Source organism: Urocitellus parryii, chromosome 3 (assembly GCF_045843805.1).
Source record: "Urocitellus parryii isolate mUroPar1 chromosome 3, mUroPar1.hap1, whole genome shotgun sequence".
Lineage (NCBI taxonomy): Eukaryota > Metazoa > Chordata > Mammalia > Rodentia > Sciuridae > Urocitellus > Urocitellus parryii.
Window position 1 is genome coordinate 194,766,478 of NC_135533.1, and position 18,341 is coordinate 194,784,818.

Here is an 18,341-nt window from a genome sequence, read left to right on the forward strand (position 1 = left end):
TTTATTTATTTTTATGTGGTGCTGAGTATCGAACCCGGGGCCTCACACGTCGTAGGTGAGTGCTCTACCACTGAGCCACAATCTCAGCTTCATGACCTAGTACTTTTGGCTAGTTCGCAGTACATATCCACATTTCATTAGTTGTATCCCTCTTACCTCTTTTATGTCCTCTTTTAGGTAATCTCAGGGTTACCTATTGCATTTCATTGTCATATACCTTTAGCCTTTTCATTCTGAAAAAGTTCATCAGCCTTTCTTGGTGTTTCTTGAAGAGTGTAGGTCAGTTAGTTTGTAGAATGATACTCTCAAATTCTGTTGCATGTTTCCTCATTACAATTTCAGGTTATGCATTTCCAGCAAGATTACTACAAAGGTTATGTCTGTTTTTGAGTATTATGTCAGGAGGCAAGCAATGTCGATTTTTCTACTTGGTAGAGATGTTACCTTTATATTGCTTGATTTTTAGTAGCACCTGCAGAATCCCGCGCTGAGAAGAACTATCTTTGTAACTAATACATAATTGTGGAAGGACACTTCAAGATTGTTCCTCATCAAACTTTTATCATGTTTTTCACCCATTGATGGTTTTCTGCTCTATCATTTCCTTCTAAACTTACTAGTTGGCTCAAACTGATTCCTGTGTCCTTTGTCATACTTGCATCAGTCCCTGAGCACTTTCTGGAACAACAAGATGTTCCAAACTCATCTGATATTTTCTCTGGTCTTGCTCTGAATTAACCATTTTACCAATGAGTCTTGATTCCTTTTTAATGGAGGATGGAATTAGAAACCAAGCTTTGGCTGCTGGTGTGCTCATCAATACTGGTGTGCTATTGCTTCTTGTTGACCATTTAAAAAATCTCTTTACTTATATGTAAATGGGGGGACACTGAAGAATATATTAGCCTAGGGATGGAAATAGGGCAAAGGAGCAAGGTGAGGAGGTAGAGAGCCCCCTTCTCCAGCTCTCTGGGTCCTTCCTGATTTCTCTTTCCTTTCTTTCTCTCTCCGTCATGACCTCATCTCCCCTTTCTTGGTCAGAATTCCTCTAGAGGTTCCAGTGTGGGAATCTCTGAGGCCGTTTCCCCAGCCACATGTGTATTATCAGAGGCAGACAACTATGTGACCTTTATGTGTGAACAGCCAAAGGCAAAGATAATTTACGAGAAAGTTTTTGCTTAGAACAATCTGGTGACAAGGTGATTGGGGAAGACACATTTGGAAGATTTCCACCTGGAAATGTTCCTTCTTCTCGCATGAAAGCACTCAGGCCAATGCCTGCGTGGAGGCTGGGGATGGGCTGCTGTTGAAGGTCCCTGTCCAATTGAGTCTCAAGGTTCTGGGGACTAGTCAGGAGGATTTAAATGCTGACCCAGCTCACTCTTCTGTGCACAGGTAACAGGTACAGTCGAATGGCTTAGTCATGCAACTGTGGAGTGAGTGGGTAGCCTTGTTCCCCAATTAGTTAACTGTTTTGATTTTCAAATCAAAGCTTCCTGTCCCTGAGATCGTGGGTATGCAGAGCTTGGTCCCTGGAGCAAGTGTAGCAGTTTCTGTAAGGACCTCAGAGTCTCTGGGAGGGACGAAAGCACCACCCAACCGCTGCTTCCTAGAATTGAAGAACAGAAGACCTTTTGGCATGGAGTTGGGAGGGCACACTAAAGGCTTTGGCCCAGGGGGCTTCTGAAAAAAAAAAATGTCTCAAGGATGAAAAGAGTCTAGTTGCTGAGGTTAACAAGTAGGGCGAGGACATTGTTCAGAGTCCCGCAGACTCTGCCATGCTAAGATTGTACCTGTGCTCTTGACCTGGGATTGTGGTTATCCACAGGAGTGTCACCTAGAGATGGGTCCAACTGGGAGCCCTGGGTCCCCTGGACTTTTAGGAGTGGGTCTATCTTCTGGTAGCCTGGGCTGGACCAGCTGAGGATGCAGTGTCTTCTCCAGTGGCATGGCCGCACCCCCTTTTTTTAATTAGTTCAAGCAGAAGGTGAAGGTCCATCAAAGGAAGGACTCATGTCACGTAAATTCTTTTTTTTTTAAGAGAGAGAGAGGAGAGAGAGAGAGAGAGAGAGAGAGAGAGAGAGAATTTTTCAATATTTATTTTTTAGTTTTCGGCGGACACAACATCTTTGTTGGTATGTGGTGCTGAGGATCGAACCTGGGCCGCACACAAGCCAGGCGAGCGCGCCACCACTTGAGCCACATTCCCAGCCCCATCACGTAAATTCTTGATTGGTTAGCAGAAGAAATTAGAAGTGGGTGGAGGCCACCTTTTGAGCTTTGTGCTCAAGGGACAGTTCACACAGCTGCATCCACAGCCACCAGAGGAGCCAGTGCTTTGCCCATCCCCAGCAGTTGCGCCTGCACCGCCAGCAACACTTGCTCTTTTCAGAGTTTGTCCTGGGAGGCAAGATGGGGGCAGATGGGACCCTGAGCATATTCTTAGATGGAATAAGCCCCCAGGGGGTCACCCATTCACCCATTGCCAAAGCTCAGTGGGCAGATGGGAAGGAGGCCTGAGGGCCTGCCTGGAGGTGATCTGAGGTGGCCTTTTGTGGCACCTCCCTGCTCTCTTACCCAGAGCCCCCAGGAGCCTCCTTTCCCACTGCCCAGTGCACTGCCTTTCTCACATCTGCAGTAGCTCCCACTTTTCTCACTCTCCATGGTCTCTATCCTGGTCTAAGCCAATCATCTTCCCCACAGAGGCCACCTGGCTGGTTTCTTCTCATTCATTTCTTTGTCTCCTTCAAACCTTTCCCTCAGAGTAGGAGGTGGGATCTTTCTAAAGCACAAGTGTGATTAGCAGTCGCACCCTTTGTTCCAAATTTAAAAAAAAAATGGGTGTGTTAACAATAAACTAAACCTCTTCCAATGGCTCTGCCTACGTGGGATCTGTGCACATGATTGTGTCCCCCTTCAGGTCAACTCCAGTGCCACGTCTTCAAGAGTGGTCTTCCATGACCCTGTCCCCTGGATAGTCTTACTCATTGCACTTTCTCTTTCCTTCCCAGTAACTTTGTAACTGCAGACATAGGGTTCTTTGTACAGAGTTTGAGGTTTCTGTGTCTCCCAACTTGACTGTGAGCTACATGAGGTCAGAGTCCCTGACTCTTTTGCTCGTTAGAACTTCAGAATCTACAAGAAGTTCTATTCGTGTTTGCTCAATGAGGAATGGGCTCAGTTTCCTCTGCTGGTCCTCCTTGGCTGACCTTATTTGGTGACAGTGAAGGAGGGAGGAGACCCCCTCTGGCTCTGGAGCCTCCTGTCACTCTCTCTAGAGGTGGCCACTGGTGTCAGCCCAGCTGCCTGGGCTTTGGCTCTGCTGCTTGACATACATTATCCTCCAAACGTCAGGAAAGAAGGAGTCTGGTCAAGTGGCAGGTAGGGCTGGCAGGGGGCAGACTCATGGCCACACCGTGAGGCTATCCTTGAGGCTGTCTAGTCTTCAGATGGGGTGCAGGGACAGACAGATTGGCTCTGAGGGGCTTTGTGGCTGAGGCCTAGAGGCAGTGGGTGGTGCGGGTGGCACTCAGGTGGTGACTGGCCCAGGGAGAGGAAGACAAGGAGGGGCCAGGGTGCCAAGAGGCTTTTGGCGAGGGGTGGTGGCTGGGCAGGGCTGCCCACAATTGAGGAGGTGACAATGAGTGTCAAGAGCATGTTTAGTGGACTTGAAGGGCTGGGAGGATGGGGAGGGCAGAGGTTGGTCTCCCCCTGACCTTGCCCCTGCTCTTTGCCTCTCATCTTCCCCACCCTCAGGCTCTCTGGTCTCTTGGTGCCTCTGCTTCTCCCTGATCTGGTCTTCAAGAGCTCTGGAACCTCCAGTCCCTGAACCCCTCAGCCCTCCCAGCCACTCCGCTTCCCCACTCAAACCCCCACCGACTCCTGCCCTGCCGGTGGCCTGGGCCCTACTGAGCTGCTGTGCCCTTCTCTCATCACCTCCTCCTCGCTCCCTGTGGCACCCTGGCGCCAGCCCCAGATCTGTGTGTGCTGATTGCCCAACACACCCGCCCTCCTCCCTACCCCACTGCCCCTGAGGGAGGGGCTCAGGGACTTGAGACGCTTTGCCCATGGGTCCAGCTTTCCCACAGAGGTCAGGGGGGATGAGGGTGGAGATGATGGAGGCCTGGACCCCACGGAGCTGTGGAGCTGCCTGGGAGAGGTCCTGGGGGGTGGGCGGGTGGGGAGAGCATGCTGAGCCACTGTGGGGCAGGGATGGGCCCTCACACTGCTTTCCCCAGCCTCCCAGTGACTCTTGGTCTTCCCTGGTGTCACTGCTGTTCCCAACTCTTCCATCTCCCCGGTCCTTACAGTTTCTCGTGGTCCCTTCCTTTGGAAGCTGAACCCTAGGCCATTCCTTGAGCCAACAGTCAGGAATGAGCTTCCTGCTGCCTGATGTGTGTAACTCCAGTGCCCCACTTGCAGGTGGCTGCTTGGGTGGCCCACGGGGCCAGGAAGGAACCTGAACAGTGTATCAATAAACAGAGGAATTCCAGGACTCAGTGGATGGGATTTAGAGATCGCAGCATCCCCACACCCCTGCAGTCATTTATAGATGAAAACAGGGTCTGAAGAGGGAAATTGGATTGAGATGAACAAGTCACATAGGGATTAGTAATCATTATCATCACCATTGTACTGAACATTTATCAAGTACTTACTGTGTACCAGGGATTATTGTAAATTATTCATGTCTTAACTTCCACAATCCTCACATTACCCTGGGAAGTAAGTGTTGTTGTTATCCCCATTTCACAGATGAAGAGACAGAGAAGTAGAACAGTGAGGTCAGTTTGCCCAGATTATACAGTAAGTTCATGGCATGGTCTTGCTCCTTAGGAACAGTGATCTAAGTATATAAGCATATTTTTAGAGTTCTTTAGAAACAGTGGCAGACATTTCACCAAAGAAGATATAAAATATCCAGTAAACATGAAAACACACTCAGCAACATTAATCATCATGGAAATGCAAAATAAAGTTAGGAAATGGACTTTCTGTAATGGCTAATGTTAAAAGAAAAAATTAAAAAGACTGATAATACCAAATGTTGGCTTGGATATGGAGCAACTAGAACTCTCATTGCTGAAGGAAAAGCCTACACTTTGGAAAACATTTTTCTTCAAAAGTTTAATATACACTTACACTTATAACTTTAAAATTCTTTTCCTAGGTTTTTACTCAAGAGATAAAAACATAACCACACAAACATCTGCAGGCAAATGTTCATGGTAGCTTCATTCATCATAGCAAAAAAAAATTGAGCTACCGAAATGTCCATCAAGTATCGAATGGAAAGCAAACTGTGGTACATCCATGTAACGGAATTCCACTTGTTCTTTTGTAAAAAGAAACAAACCGAAGAAGGTGACAGCACTGATAATGGCAAATGCATTATGGAGACAGACAGGCACAAAAGGCTAAATATGACATTATTCCATTTATATGAACTCTCCAGAAAATGCAAATCTAGAGGAACAGAAAGTTGAGTAGTGGTTACCAGGAGCTGGGGGTGGGAAAATTGTAAACTTGAAGGAGGTGAGAGACCTTCTTATATGTGGAGATGTTTGTTATCTTATTTATGGTGGTGGTTATCCTGCTTATTAATTTTCAAAACTTAACAAACTGTGCATTTAAAAAGGGCAAATACTGTATTGATATGTAAATGATACCTCACTAAATCTGATTTAAAAATTAAAAACAGCTAGGCACTGTGGCACACGCCTATAATCCCTGCAGCTCGGGAGACTGAGGCAGGAGGATCCTGAGTTCAAAGCCAGCCTCAGCAACTTAGAGAGGCTCTAAGCAACTCAGTGAGACCCTGTCTCTAAATAAAATATTAAAAAAAGACTGGGAATATTGCTCAGTGGTTAAGCACCTCTGAGTTCCATCCCAGGTTCCTAAATAAATAAATAAATACATAAAAAAATAAATAAAAACGTTGGACCAGTAAAATTAGAAGATAGAATGGTCATGGTCGGCCTCATTGCAAAAGTGACATCTGTGAAAAGTCTTGAAGAGGAGGGGGTGGCCAGCTCCTCCCTGGGGAAGAGCATGCCAGGCAGAGAGAAGGTTCTAAGCAAAGGGGTGGTGTGAGATGACTTGATTTTAACAGTCCCATTGGCGGACATGCCGAGAAGAGTGGGGAGCAAGGCCCCATTAGGAGGCTGTTGTGAAGATCCAGGGGAGATGATGGAGCTCGAACAGTGTGGTGGCGGTGGAGGTGTTGAGAGTGGTTGGACTTGGGATATATTCTGAAGGCAGAGCCAACAGGATTTCCTGCCGGATGGGATGTGGGGTGTGAGACAAAGAGGAGGCAAGGGTGACGTCAAGGTTTTTGGCTTGAGCAGCTGGAAATCCAGCCGGACACCCCCCGTGGGCACTGTTGAGTGGTTTTAACCGTCTCCTGGGGCCTGTGGGAGAAGTCAAGATGGAGACAGGAGGGAGGGGCAGCTGGGCCTGCTCCCAGCTCTGGGGCTCAGGGAATGGGCTGCACATTCTGGTTATTCCATTACCCTTTATTTATTGGCCTTATTGGCTTTTGTCATTTCCTCGTTGTCTCCTGTCTGGAGTGAAGGCTATAAATGTGATAGATTGACACAGGATACAGGAGGCCCAATTATCTCTGTTCAACTGACCTCTCCTCTTGGACCAGCCCTCCCCAGCCTCCCTCACCCCTGCAGCGGCTCCTACAGCCTTGCCACAGAAGCAGCCTGACTTTGGCCTTCCAGAAAAATGGCTGCCCCGGCAGGAGAGATGGCTTTAAAGACAAATATTGGAAGCAATCTCAGCCCCCTGTTAGATGTACTTAACATTCCAGCCCACGTAGAGGTGGCCACAGGGCAGGGCAGGCAGGACAGGACATACTGCTGGTCAACCCACATCCGGGAAAGGGGGCTCTGCTACGACCACACACGCCTTTCTGGAATCGGAGCCGGCCTGTCTCTCCACAAAGGCTGGGATGATGGGGCTTTTCTCTCCAGCAGCAGGTGCCTGGCAGCTGCCCGGGGATGCCAGGCCCGTGAGCTGGCATGGGAGGAAGTGCTTGTCAGGGTGGTTATTACACGTGCCTGGCTCAGGATGGCTCTGGCTAGACCCCTGTGGATCAGGCTGACTTGGGATACCCACAGGAGAGTGGCCTCCCACTGGGTCCCAGGGGCACTCTGGGATCCCCCTAGACAGCTTGGCAGGGGTTGAGTGTCACTTTTGAACAAATTCTCTCGCTACCCCCTCTGAGGGCCCTTTGGCCTGTCTGCCTGCCTCTGTCCCTGGAAATGTCCTGAGGCCCTAGCCCTAGAGGGTTTGGGACAGGAAGCCTGAGATTTATTCCCAGGACTTTGGACATCTCCCTATACCCCCCAGCTCCCTCCCCAACATGGACTCTGATTACTCTGATTGCCTAGCCGATGCGTGAGTGCCCATGTGTGAGTCCATACATGTCTCCCCATCTGGGTGAGAATCTCAAATGGCCCTGCATCTGGCTTCCTTCCAGAAAAACGCACAGTAGAAAGTGGGACTGCTAGTGAGAAAAGGGACAGGAGACCTCAGAGGACAGGAAGGATTCAAATGGAGAGGAGAATCCAGGTGAATCTGGCAGAGTGGGTTGATGGAGTGACAGGTCTGTGTCTTTTGCAAACATTCCTGATGCCTCATCTGCTCCAGGCACTGTGGTGGGGACTGGAGTCTGAGCTGTGAACAGCCTGGCCCTCTTTAGCCCCAGCAAGTGGCACAGGACTGGTATGCTCAGAGCCCTGGAGCTAGGGGGTGGCAGGTGCAGAGGCAGTATGTCAGCACAGGGAGACCCTGAGAAGCAGCTGGGGTCAGAAGACACCAGTCCTTGAGGCTTCCCTGAGCCCACTGGGGGTCTGCTGCCATGATCTTCCTTTGCTCTGGGTCGCTGCCCTCGTTTGTTGCCTCCACCTGTAAGAGTGCCTGGGCCTCTGTCTCCCAGCTCCTCCCAGTCTCCAGGGCACTGAGTCTCGTGGCTGTCATGGCTGGTGGTGGAGAAGCTGCTGGTATGGGGGTAGGGGAGCTGCCAAAGCCCTGGCCCCAGGGTGAGAGCTGACGTCTGTCCAGGAGCATCTCTCCCTGCCAAGGGCTGAGCTCCTCGAGCTGCATGCCTTCCCTCTGACGTGGGAGCCGGCATCTGTCACTCACAGAGCCACCCGCCTGGACCCCAGCCTCACCCCAGCGTGGCCCAGTGACAGCTGCAGCATTGCTGCAAGCACAGGCCTCCTCTCCTGACCTTGTCCCTGACCACACTCATACCTATGTCCAGGTGAGCCTGCCCACATCCAAGGGCAGCAAAGGCCCACTTCGAGCTTCTGGGGAAGATCCCACAGAGGGGCCGAGAACCCCAGACTCCAAGCCTTGGATAGAGGTGGGTAGTTAGTTGGGTCTCTTCTCTCACTACAGTGAGACCCCAATCCCTCTCAGCCTCATGGTGGGAGCTGCATCTCATACACCAACCCCTGCAGTGCATTCAGGAGACCATGATTGAGTTCCTAGCATAAGCCAGTCTCTGGGTGAGGTCCCGGCATGCAATTAAGGAAAACAGACATGGGCCTGACCTTGTGTTTCTTTTACATTCTGTCCTCTGGGGTTTCTAGTAAGAAATTTATTTGACATCACTCACCAAGGTATACATACAGGCATGCCCCCAAGTTTTATATCTATCAGAAAGAGCAGTTTCACAAATGGACTTTTTAGAATGGACTTTTCCTGCCTTGGTTTTGACCAAGGGACCAATGTCAAGGGTTCCACGGTTTCACACCATGTGTCTCTCATAGGCAGATTGTTTACAAGGGAAATAGCAAAAGAAACTCAACCACTTTAGGTTTTAAAAAGGGTTCTGAGAAAGCACATTAGGGTGGAAGGAACCTGAAAGTGGGTTTTCTTTGGAGAGAGCTGTCCTGTGTTTTCACTAGGACCCTGCAGCCTTCTCTTGGTAGGAGGCTGTGGGGGACATCGCCACCTTCTAAACCCAGGCCTGGTAAGAGAGCTTCAATGGGCTTCTCAGGGAGGCGTGTTTGAGATATGATAGACATGGAGGTCTGGACCTCTCTGGGCTTGAGAAAGCTCAAGTAGATGCATGACTGTGGTTTGACTCTGGCCCTGACAACTTTGAATGAGGGTCTGGGGTCAGCTGTTCTGGGGGCTGGAGGTGCTGCAGAGTGTGCTGCTGTCAGGGCATGGGAACAAGTGCTTCTAGTGTTTCCCACGGACCAGAGGTGGGCAGGCAGAGAGAGAACCAGTGTGTGCCACCACAGTATGGCTGCCTGGGGGGATCAGGGGTCTGGGCAGGAAGAGGGAACCATGGGAGTCTATAGGCAAGAGAAGAAGCCCCTGGAAGAGAGATGCACTTTCTTTCAGAGAGAAGGTTCAATAGGTCGTTGCTAAGAAAAACCCACAGAAATACCTGCGTGAGAATCCCTCTGATGGTCTGCCTGGCCTGGGGAGGAGAAGCCATCTGGTCACTCTGTCTACTCATGGTGCTGACACTCTGAGCCAGGCTGAGACTGGATTTACAAGAAAAGTGACTGTTGGCTGCTATTCTGTTATCCAAGACTAAAGCTATGGGATCCATCCGCCTGGGTCTCATCCAGAGCCAGGAGGATGCTCTCCACAGAATTAAGCTGAAAGGGACAGGGAGGGACAGAAATAAGAAATGACATCTCTCACATCAGGGGTCCTCTGTGTTCACATACTGTCTCTGCAGGCATTTGTAAGGAGGGACATTGGGTGCTGTGGTACCAGGGTTCAGGGGTGTGGCGAGAAATGGAGAAGGGGCTGGGCAGTGTCAGGGAAGGTTCCCAGAGGAAGGGACATTCAGGTGAGCCCTGAGGCTGAGCAGGAAGGAGAATGCTGTTGTAGGTGGAGGGAGCTGGAGAGGCTGGAGGAGGATCCTGGAGCCATTGAGGGGTTGGAGAGATGCTGTTACAGTGGTTGGGAGGGCTGAGGCCTTGGAGGGTTGCCTTGATACTGAGGCTACAAGAAGCCACCGGGAGGTTTTATCCAGGGGGTCATTATCTTGGATTAAAATATCACTCTGGCAGCTGAGTAAAGAGTTTGGAATGGATGAAGTTGGAGGTGGTCTCCGTGCGGCAAGACACTGGCCTCAAAAAGGAAGGGGTAACAGAATGGAATCATGTGGTGGGATTTGAAAGACGCCACGATGGTGGAACCAACAGGGGTTGGTTGGACAGGTGAGTGGCTGAGGGAGAGCAGCAGGACGATGGCATCTGAGGGTGTCTTCACAGCCAGGCTTGAGGGTAAGATAGAGGAAGTCAGTGTTGGACACTTTGGCCTTGAAAGCTTTGCAGATGCCCAAAGCAGGCAGCTGGATATGCTGGCCTGGGGCATGGTGGAGTAGCCAGGGATCAAGGTAAAGATTTGGGACTCTTGGGCTGGGGATGTGGCTCGGTGGTGGAGGGCTTGCCTAGCATGCATGAGGTCCTGGACTTGATCCCAGTACTGGAGCCGGGAGTAGGGGTGGTAGGGAGATTCACGTTGTCTTCAAACCCATGTTTTGAATATTTTTCACTCTTCCTAGGCGAGGGCCTGGGGCCTAAAGACCTTGCACATTTAGTCAGACCTGGAGGATGTGCTCCTGAAGGAGCTGAAAAGACAATCAAAAGGACAAGAGGAGGGCTGGGGATGTGGCTCAAGCGGTAGCGCGCTCGCCTGGCATGCATGCATGCGGCCCGGGTTCGATCCTCAGCACCACATACAAACAAAGATGTTGTGTCCGCTGAAAATTAAAAAAAATTAAATAAATAAAAAATGAAAAAAAAAAAGGACAAGAGGAAGCACAGGCAATAAGGATTAAACTGACAGACTGGATTTCATGAAAACAGGAATTTTGTGACTCCGAAGACCATATCAACTGAGCAAAAAGGCAACCCACTGGAGAGGAGAAAATATTTGCAAATGATATAGCTGAGAATAAAGAACTTCTAAAACAAAAAACCTAAAGAGCCTAATTTAAAAATGGTCAAAGGCCTTACATAGAAATCTCTTCCAAGAAGGTATAAAAATGGCCAATAAGTGTATAAAATATGTTCAGCATCAATAAAGGTGGGAAGTGTAATCAAAATAAGCAAAACAAGCCAAACCCCCAAAACCAAAGGCCGAATGTTTTCTCTGAGAAGCAGATGCTGATCCATATGGGGCGGGGGGTAAGGGAAGGATGAAGAAACTTTGGATTGTGCAGAGGGGAGTGAGGGGAGGGGTGGAGCTGTGGGGATGGGAAGGACGGTGGAGTGAGACATTATTACCCTATGTACATGTATGATTCCATTACTGATGTGACTCTACACCATGTACAGTCAGAGGAGGGAGGTTTGGTCCATTTGTGTACAATGTGTCAAAATGCATTCTACTGTCATGTATAACTAATTAGAACAAATTTTAAAAAATTATAATGAGATACAATCTTATACCCATTAGAATGACTACTACCAACCAACCAACAAACAGAAAATAACAACTGTTGTGAGGACATGGAGAAATTGGACTCCTTGTGCACTGCAGGTAGGAATGTAAAATAGTACAGCCCCTGTGGAAAATAATATGGCTGTTCCCCAAAAGATGAAACAAAATTATTACACTCTCCAACAATTTCCCTTCTGAGCATATGCCCCAAAGGGTTGAAAGTAGGGTCTCCAAGAGATACTTGTATACTATTTTCATAGAAGCAGCATTCACAATTGCTAGCTAGCACATGGAAGCAACCACAGTGTCCACTAAGGGGTGAATAGATACACAGATAAACAAAGTGTGATATATCCATTCAATGGACTATTATTTGGCATTTTAAAAGGAAGGACATTCTCACACCTGCTGTTATTGACATACTCTGAGAACATTATGCGAAATGACCAGTCAGAACAAGACAAATACTGGGTGAGCCCACGTTTTTGAGGCACGTATAGTTGTCAAAAATCCTAGATACAAGCTGGATGTGGTAGCACACACCTGTAATCCCAATGACTTGGGAGGCTGAGGCAGGAAGATTGCAAGTTTGAGGCCAGCCTCAGCAACTTAGCGAGACCCTGTTTCAAAAAATAAAAAGTGCTGGTGGTGTGGCTCAGTGGCTAAGCACACTGCTGGGTTCAATTCGTGGTACAAAAAATAAATTAAAAAAAATGTGTGTGTGTGTGTGTGTGTGTGTGTGTGTGTGTGTGTGTCACAGACACAGCATTGCTAGTGGCTGGAAGGAGAGAGGACTGAGGAATTAGTGTTTAATGGGTACAGTGTTCCTCCTATTTTACAAGATGAAGAGAGTCCTGGAGATGCATGGTGGTGTTGGTGGCCCAATGATGTGGATGTGTTTAATATCACACTTAATAATAATGGGAAGGATGGTGAATTTTATGCTGTGTGTATTTTACCACAAATTTAAAATTTGGGGAAAGAAAAGAAAGCAGGTGGAAATGCTGGAGTGGATAGTGGCCATGGGGGCACGGGAAATGCAGGGGAGGGGAGGCTCTTCCCCAGGGGGCTGCTGTCCATGGGGTGAAATGTGGCAGAGAGATGCAGATGAGGACGGAGGCAGCAGCACTGCATCCAGTGGCACAGAGGTCCTGCAGCTGGTGTCCTTTTGGTGTCTGGTTGGGAAGACAGCTGGGAGCCACAGTGGGCTGAGGAGCGAGGCGGAGAAGCCACTGCCAGGTGTCACATGGGTACAGTCCACCAGCCCCACTCAAAGCCCTGGACTGCGAGTCTTGGAAAGCAGGGCCTGGGTGTCCTCTCCTGGGTTACCCACTGCTCTGCCTGCACCCGACTTATGCTGGTCTGGCCCATGCTTCTGGTTATTTTCCAAGGAAAAGGACCCACACTCTTGGTCTTTGGAATCTCCCTTCCCCCACCCCAGCACTATTGCTCTCCAGACTTTCTCAGGCCAAGGCCTCCTCACAGCCTGCCTGAGCCTCTGCCACCACTCCTGTCAACTCTCAGCACAAGAACAGAGCCCAGACCAGGTCATGTAAGCCATTTATTGGTTTGTTTTAAAAATATGTATTTTCTTTATACACGAAGTTTGGTGAGAAGTGCTCAATTAGTTCAGACAACATCTGGCACTTGATGCGTGTCCCTCTCTCCTATTTCCTACTCTCTTCTTCCCTCCTGCTGGTCATTGTGTAGTTCTGGGGGAAAAAAATGAGAGCCATGCTGTGCTACGAAGTCAGGTCTACCTTGTCCCTGCCCTCAGGCGCAGCGCTGCAGCCAGCCCCGGACACCTGTCGCCAGGCTCCCGGGGCTGTCCATACACACAAAAACCACAGTCTCTTTCCGGCCAGCTGGGCTGGCAGCCCAGCCTGCCGCCCAGCCACATTCCTGCATGGGCAGCGGGCAGTGAGTGCCAGGGAGGGGCATTCACCTCTGCAAGCCTTGAGAGCAAAGCACAGAGAGCTACAAAAATAAATCTCCACTCAGAGAAGTGTCACGGGGACAGTTAAAACCAAGTCCCACACTGGACTCAAAGGGAAAATGGGAGAAGTCTCTGGGGGTGTTTGGGGTGGGGGCTGGGGCTGCCACCAAGGGAGCTGGGGTGACGAGAAGAAACATAATACTTTACTCGACAGCAGTGCCCCCTTCGGCACCGCTACGAGCGTGTGCCATGAGCGTTGGGAACCTCCAGCCCTCCGACAGCTCGGCGAGGTAGGTTAGGAGCAGCCAGCCCAGAGTACAGGTGAGACTGAGGTGGCCTGTGAGCTGGATGCCCCCGGGCAGAGGGGTGGCTCTGCTGGAGAGCTGGAATCGGGCAGTGGTGGGGGGTGCCCCTGCCTGCTCAGGCTCTGCCAGCTGACCCTGTCACCAGGGCAACAGTTCCCAACGTTAAAAGATTTGCATATGCTAAATAGGATTGTCAGCAGCTGAAGAGGTCCTGGGGTGATTGGACTAGTAAAGGTAGTTTTCCCTGAAAAAGCCTTCTCACAAGGGTCACAGGACCCTGCCCCGGAGGAGGTCCTGTATATGAGTGCCCCCAGTGTCTGGGCTGAGCCAGAGAAGCTGGCCCTGAGCCACAATGCTCCCTTTCCCAGAGGAGCTCATGGGGAATAACTCCTTCTAGTGCAAGAGAACCAGGCCTGACTGGCCAAAGGTCCCTTCCCTGTACAGGGCCAAGCTACCCTCTCCACTTCCATGCCACTCTGCCTGGAGACAAGCTGGGGCACACACAGGAGTCCCTTCCTCGCATGGTCAGAGGAGAAAGACTGGGAGGAGAGCTTGGGAGATGGCAATAGGTTCCTTTCTTCCCATGGGCTGAGAGGCTCCCACATCTGGGCACGGTTAAACCTAGCTCTAAACCCGTATGACTTGGCCTCTCTTCCCTTGGCCTACTGGGCAGGGCCTGCTAGGTTCCAGGAGGAGGGACTAGCGGTGGGGCCGGCCATGAATGGCTAGCTCCCCTGTGCTCTTGGGCTTTAACATTAATACTCTTACTGGAGGGAAGAAAGGGCATCACTGACTAAGTTCAGCTCTGGGACCAAGGCCACTCCCTTCTGGAAGCTTTTCATTTTTGTAGGATTGACCCCATTGTGACCTGCATAAAAAGGCAGGGAGTTGGGGCATGGGACCTTGGGGACAATGAAAGGCCAGAGAGTGCTCCACTGACAAGAACCCCATCCATGGAGCCAGAAGGAAAGGCCTTTCTTCCTGGGGCCAGGGATACAGGTGGCTGCCTGACATTGGCCCGACCTGTGGCCCGCGTCCGGCCTCTGTGTATGTGGGGAGTGTGTGCACATGCGTGAGTGGGTGAGGGACTTTGGCCTTCCTGGCACCTCAGCCCAGCAGCAGGGGAACTCCAAACCTCCCCTGGGCAGAGAAGGCCTGCGGGAGCCGCACTGGATTCCACTTTTGCTTTGAGGACAGAGTTCTGGCAGCTCCGTAGACACTCTTGTTCAGGGTTGAGAAGAGGCAGCAGGAATTGCTGCCTTCACCCATGGGGAAAAAAAAATGTTAGTTCTTTGCTCAAGTAAAAAAATATCAAATATAATAAATTTATGAAAGCCCATTCACAACATATACAGTCTGTTTGATATTTCACCTCAGCAGCTGGGATGAAGTTGCTTTTCAGAGCCCCAGGGTGCTGCCTCACCAGAGAGGCCACTGCTGTGTAGAGCCTCCAGGGACAGGCCTCCCAAGGTGGCCACGGGCTCCTCCAACTGTCAACACAGTTGCCACAGAACTCTGCCTTGTGGATCCACGGGGCTGAGACCTGCTGCTCACCCCCAAACTCAAAGCCGGGAAGGCCCCAGCAGATGCTGATTTTGAGCGTATTCAGGTGTGTCCTGATACAACAGGGTGTGTCCTGGCCAGCTGGGGCTAGGCTCACACTATTGACTCGCGGTCCCTGTCCGGGGATGGGGGGAAGTCTGCGAGATCTTCGCTGTGGCTGTAGTCAGATACCCGCAGCTGGAGGTTATCGCTAGTGGCCCTGGTGACACTGTCATAGGAGGGTGGGAAGGACGTGGAGGAGATGGAGGAGCTGGAGGGTGGGCCACCACGCTGGGAGAAATTCTCATTCATCATGTAGGCGATGAGACCCTCTCGCTCAGGGGCATCCTCTTCGGAGAGACCACTGCTGCCCACCCGCTGGCGGAAGAGGAAGGAGGCGTGCTTCACGGAGCGCTGCAGCAAGTGCCTCCGGAAGGCCCGCTGGATGACCGTGGCCGACACCTCCTCGTGCTTGCGCCGGAGTGTGGTGGTGATGGGCTCATAGGAGATCTTAGATGGGTTGGCCGCCATGAACTTCTCCTCCATCTGGATCTTCAGGGCATCCATCTCCCCAGACTCTCCAAGGACCCTCTTGGTGAAGGCAAAGAGGATGTCCATGCAGTGGATCCGGTCCCCGCTCACCATGGGCAGGTCCATGTTGATGAGGCTTATCTGGTTGGGCTTGGCGATTCGGAGCGGCTCAGAGAGGGCATCGGCAAAGTCGGACAGGGCTGAATACTCAATGAACTGGGTGGCCTCGGGGTCGAATTTCTCCCAGATCTCATAGAACATGTCAAAATCGTCCTCACTCAAGGGCTCTGTGCTCTCCTCTGTGGCCACGCTAAAGTTCTCCAGGATGATGGCGATGTACATGTTGACCACGATGAGGAAGGAGATGATGATGTAGGTGGTGAAGAAGAGGATGCCCACGGCTGGGCTCCCACAGTTCCCCCGGGAGCCATTGCTGTTGGGCAGATTGGGGTCGCAGTAGGGGGGGCCTGTGTTGAGGATGGGGCTGAGGAGGCCATCCCAGCCGGCTGACGTGGTGATCTGGAAGAGGCACAGCATGCTGTTGGCGAAGGTCTGGAAGTTGAACATGTCATCGATCCCGGCCTCCCACTTGACGTAAGCGAAGTTGGCCATGCCGAAGATGGAGTAGATGAACATGACGAGGAAGAGCAGCAGCCCGATGTTGAAGAGGGCAGGCAGGGACATCATGAGGGCAAAGAGCAGCGTGCGGATCCCCTTGGCCCCTCGGATCAGTCTGAGGATGCGGCCGATTCGGGCCAGGCGGATGACTCGGAAGAGCGTGGGGGAGAAGAAGTACTTCTGGATGATGTCTGAGAGCACGGTACCTGCGGGAAACAAAAGAGACTGTGGCCACCGATGGCACCTCTGTCCTGCTTGCAGGCCAGAATTACTGTGTACAGTGAGGAGCCAGGGAGAAAAGGCTCTTCCGGGAAACTTGGATCAAGTGATGGGACCCTGCCTCCTCTCACCTCTCTATGATCCAGGAAAGGAGGACCAACCTCCTTTGCAAAATGCCTTCTTGGTCCCTTTATTCCTTACTCTTCCAGGTATACCTGCACAACAGAGCGGAACTAGGCCCATCTTCTACATCACAGGTTCTGAGGCCAGAGGGGACTTAATTAGCATCTTGGCAGCCCAGCTTGGACAAGAACTCAGGCCTTTCAGCTCCTCCCTACTCAAAGTGTGGTCTAAGGACCAGCAGCTGTGGTAGCTCCTAGATACTTATTGGAAATGCAAAATCTCAGCTCCACCCCCCAGCTGATTTCTTTTTAATAAGCCCAGATAATTTTTGTGCAGGGAGGACAAGAAACAGTGGCCTTGAATCAGTGCTCCTGTCACCACTCCAAGCCTGTCTTCTCTCAGCCTCTCTGTGATGGTTCCTGTCACCTCCCAACTCTGCCTTCCTCCAGGGTTTCCCATCCCTGTGTCTCTAGTGACTACATGGATTTGGAATTTTAAGGAACAAAGATATAAATTGTAGAAGAAAGAATAAAATAAACTTGCCTCCTATTGGTCCAAGTGACAATTCCGGACTCCTCATATAATAATAATGTTGCTGGCCGACACATGTCAATAGGGCACTGGCCGAGCACTTTATAGCCATCATTTCATTTAGTCCTTCTCATCACCCCCAAGAAAGTGAGCTGACATAATCCTCTTCCCTTTCCAGAAGAGGAAACTGAGAGGCGAGGTAACTTACTCAAGTTGCCACCTAAGTGAGAAGCTAGGATTTGACCCAGACACTCTGGCTCCAAGTTGACCTCTTACTCATGCCTCTCTGTAGGGCCCAACCTTTGAGACCAGCAGGTGATCCTGAAGTACATGTTGCACCCCTGGAAGCCTTTCTTCAATGGTTCCTTCCTGCTTCTGATGTTTTACGTTCTCTAAAGCTTCTCTCCAGCCTCACGAGGCACACTGTCATCCACACCCCCATCTGGAACCAAAGGGCATTCCTGACCTTGCTTTATGCTTTAACCACCTGCCCATCACTGTAGCAACCACAGTGCATGCATTACTGCTTGGGCTCACCAGAGAGAGAAGGATGCATATGGCAGAAAGACAAAGGTCAGAGTCACCCTAAAGGCAGAGATTCCAACAGGAGTGGGGTCAAGAGTTTGGGCTCTGAGCACAAATGACAAAAGAAAAATGTTAAATTAGACTTCATAAAAGTTAAAAAAAATTTCATGCCTCAGTAGATACTACCTCCCATACACAGACTGGGAAAAATATTTGCAAGTCATGTATCTGATAAGGGATTATTATACAGAACACAGAAAGGACTCTTATAACTCCAAAATAAAAAAGATAAATAGCCTAACTTTTAATGTGCAAAGCATATTTGTGCAAAGAGATTTCTCTAAGGAAGATATATAAATGACTGATAAGCACGTGAAAAAATGTTCAGCATCAGTAGTCACCAGGGAAATATAAACCAAAACCTCGGTGAGATGGTGTTTCATACCCACCAGGATGGTTATAATTTCAAAAATACAGTAACACATACCGGTGATGAGGTAGAATAATAGGAATCCTTATACATCAACGGTAGGAATGTAAAATGACACAGCCACTTAGGAAAAGGTTTGGCAGTCCCTCTG

The 18,341-nt window shown here is 50.2% G+C and overlaps 1 protein-coding gene across 1 annotated transcript in view; it reads right to left on the reverse strand.

The window, feature by feature from the left end:
- Positions 1 to 15,327: 15,327 nt before the first annotated feature.
- Scn5a (sodium voltage-gated channel alpha subunit 5) overlaps positions 15,328 to 18,341 on the reverse strand; it is a 95,280-nt gene continuing 92,266 nt past the window's right edge. The window contains exon 28 of the mRNA XM_077795666.1: positions 15,328 to 16,568. Coding sequence (XP_077651792.1) covers positions 15,328 to 16,568 — 1,241 coding nt within the window. The remainder of the gene's footprint in view (positions 16,569 to 18,341) is intronic.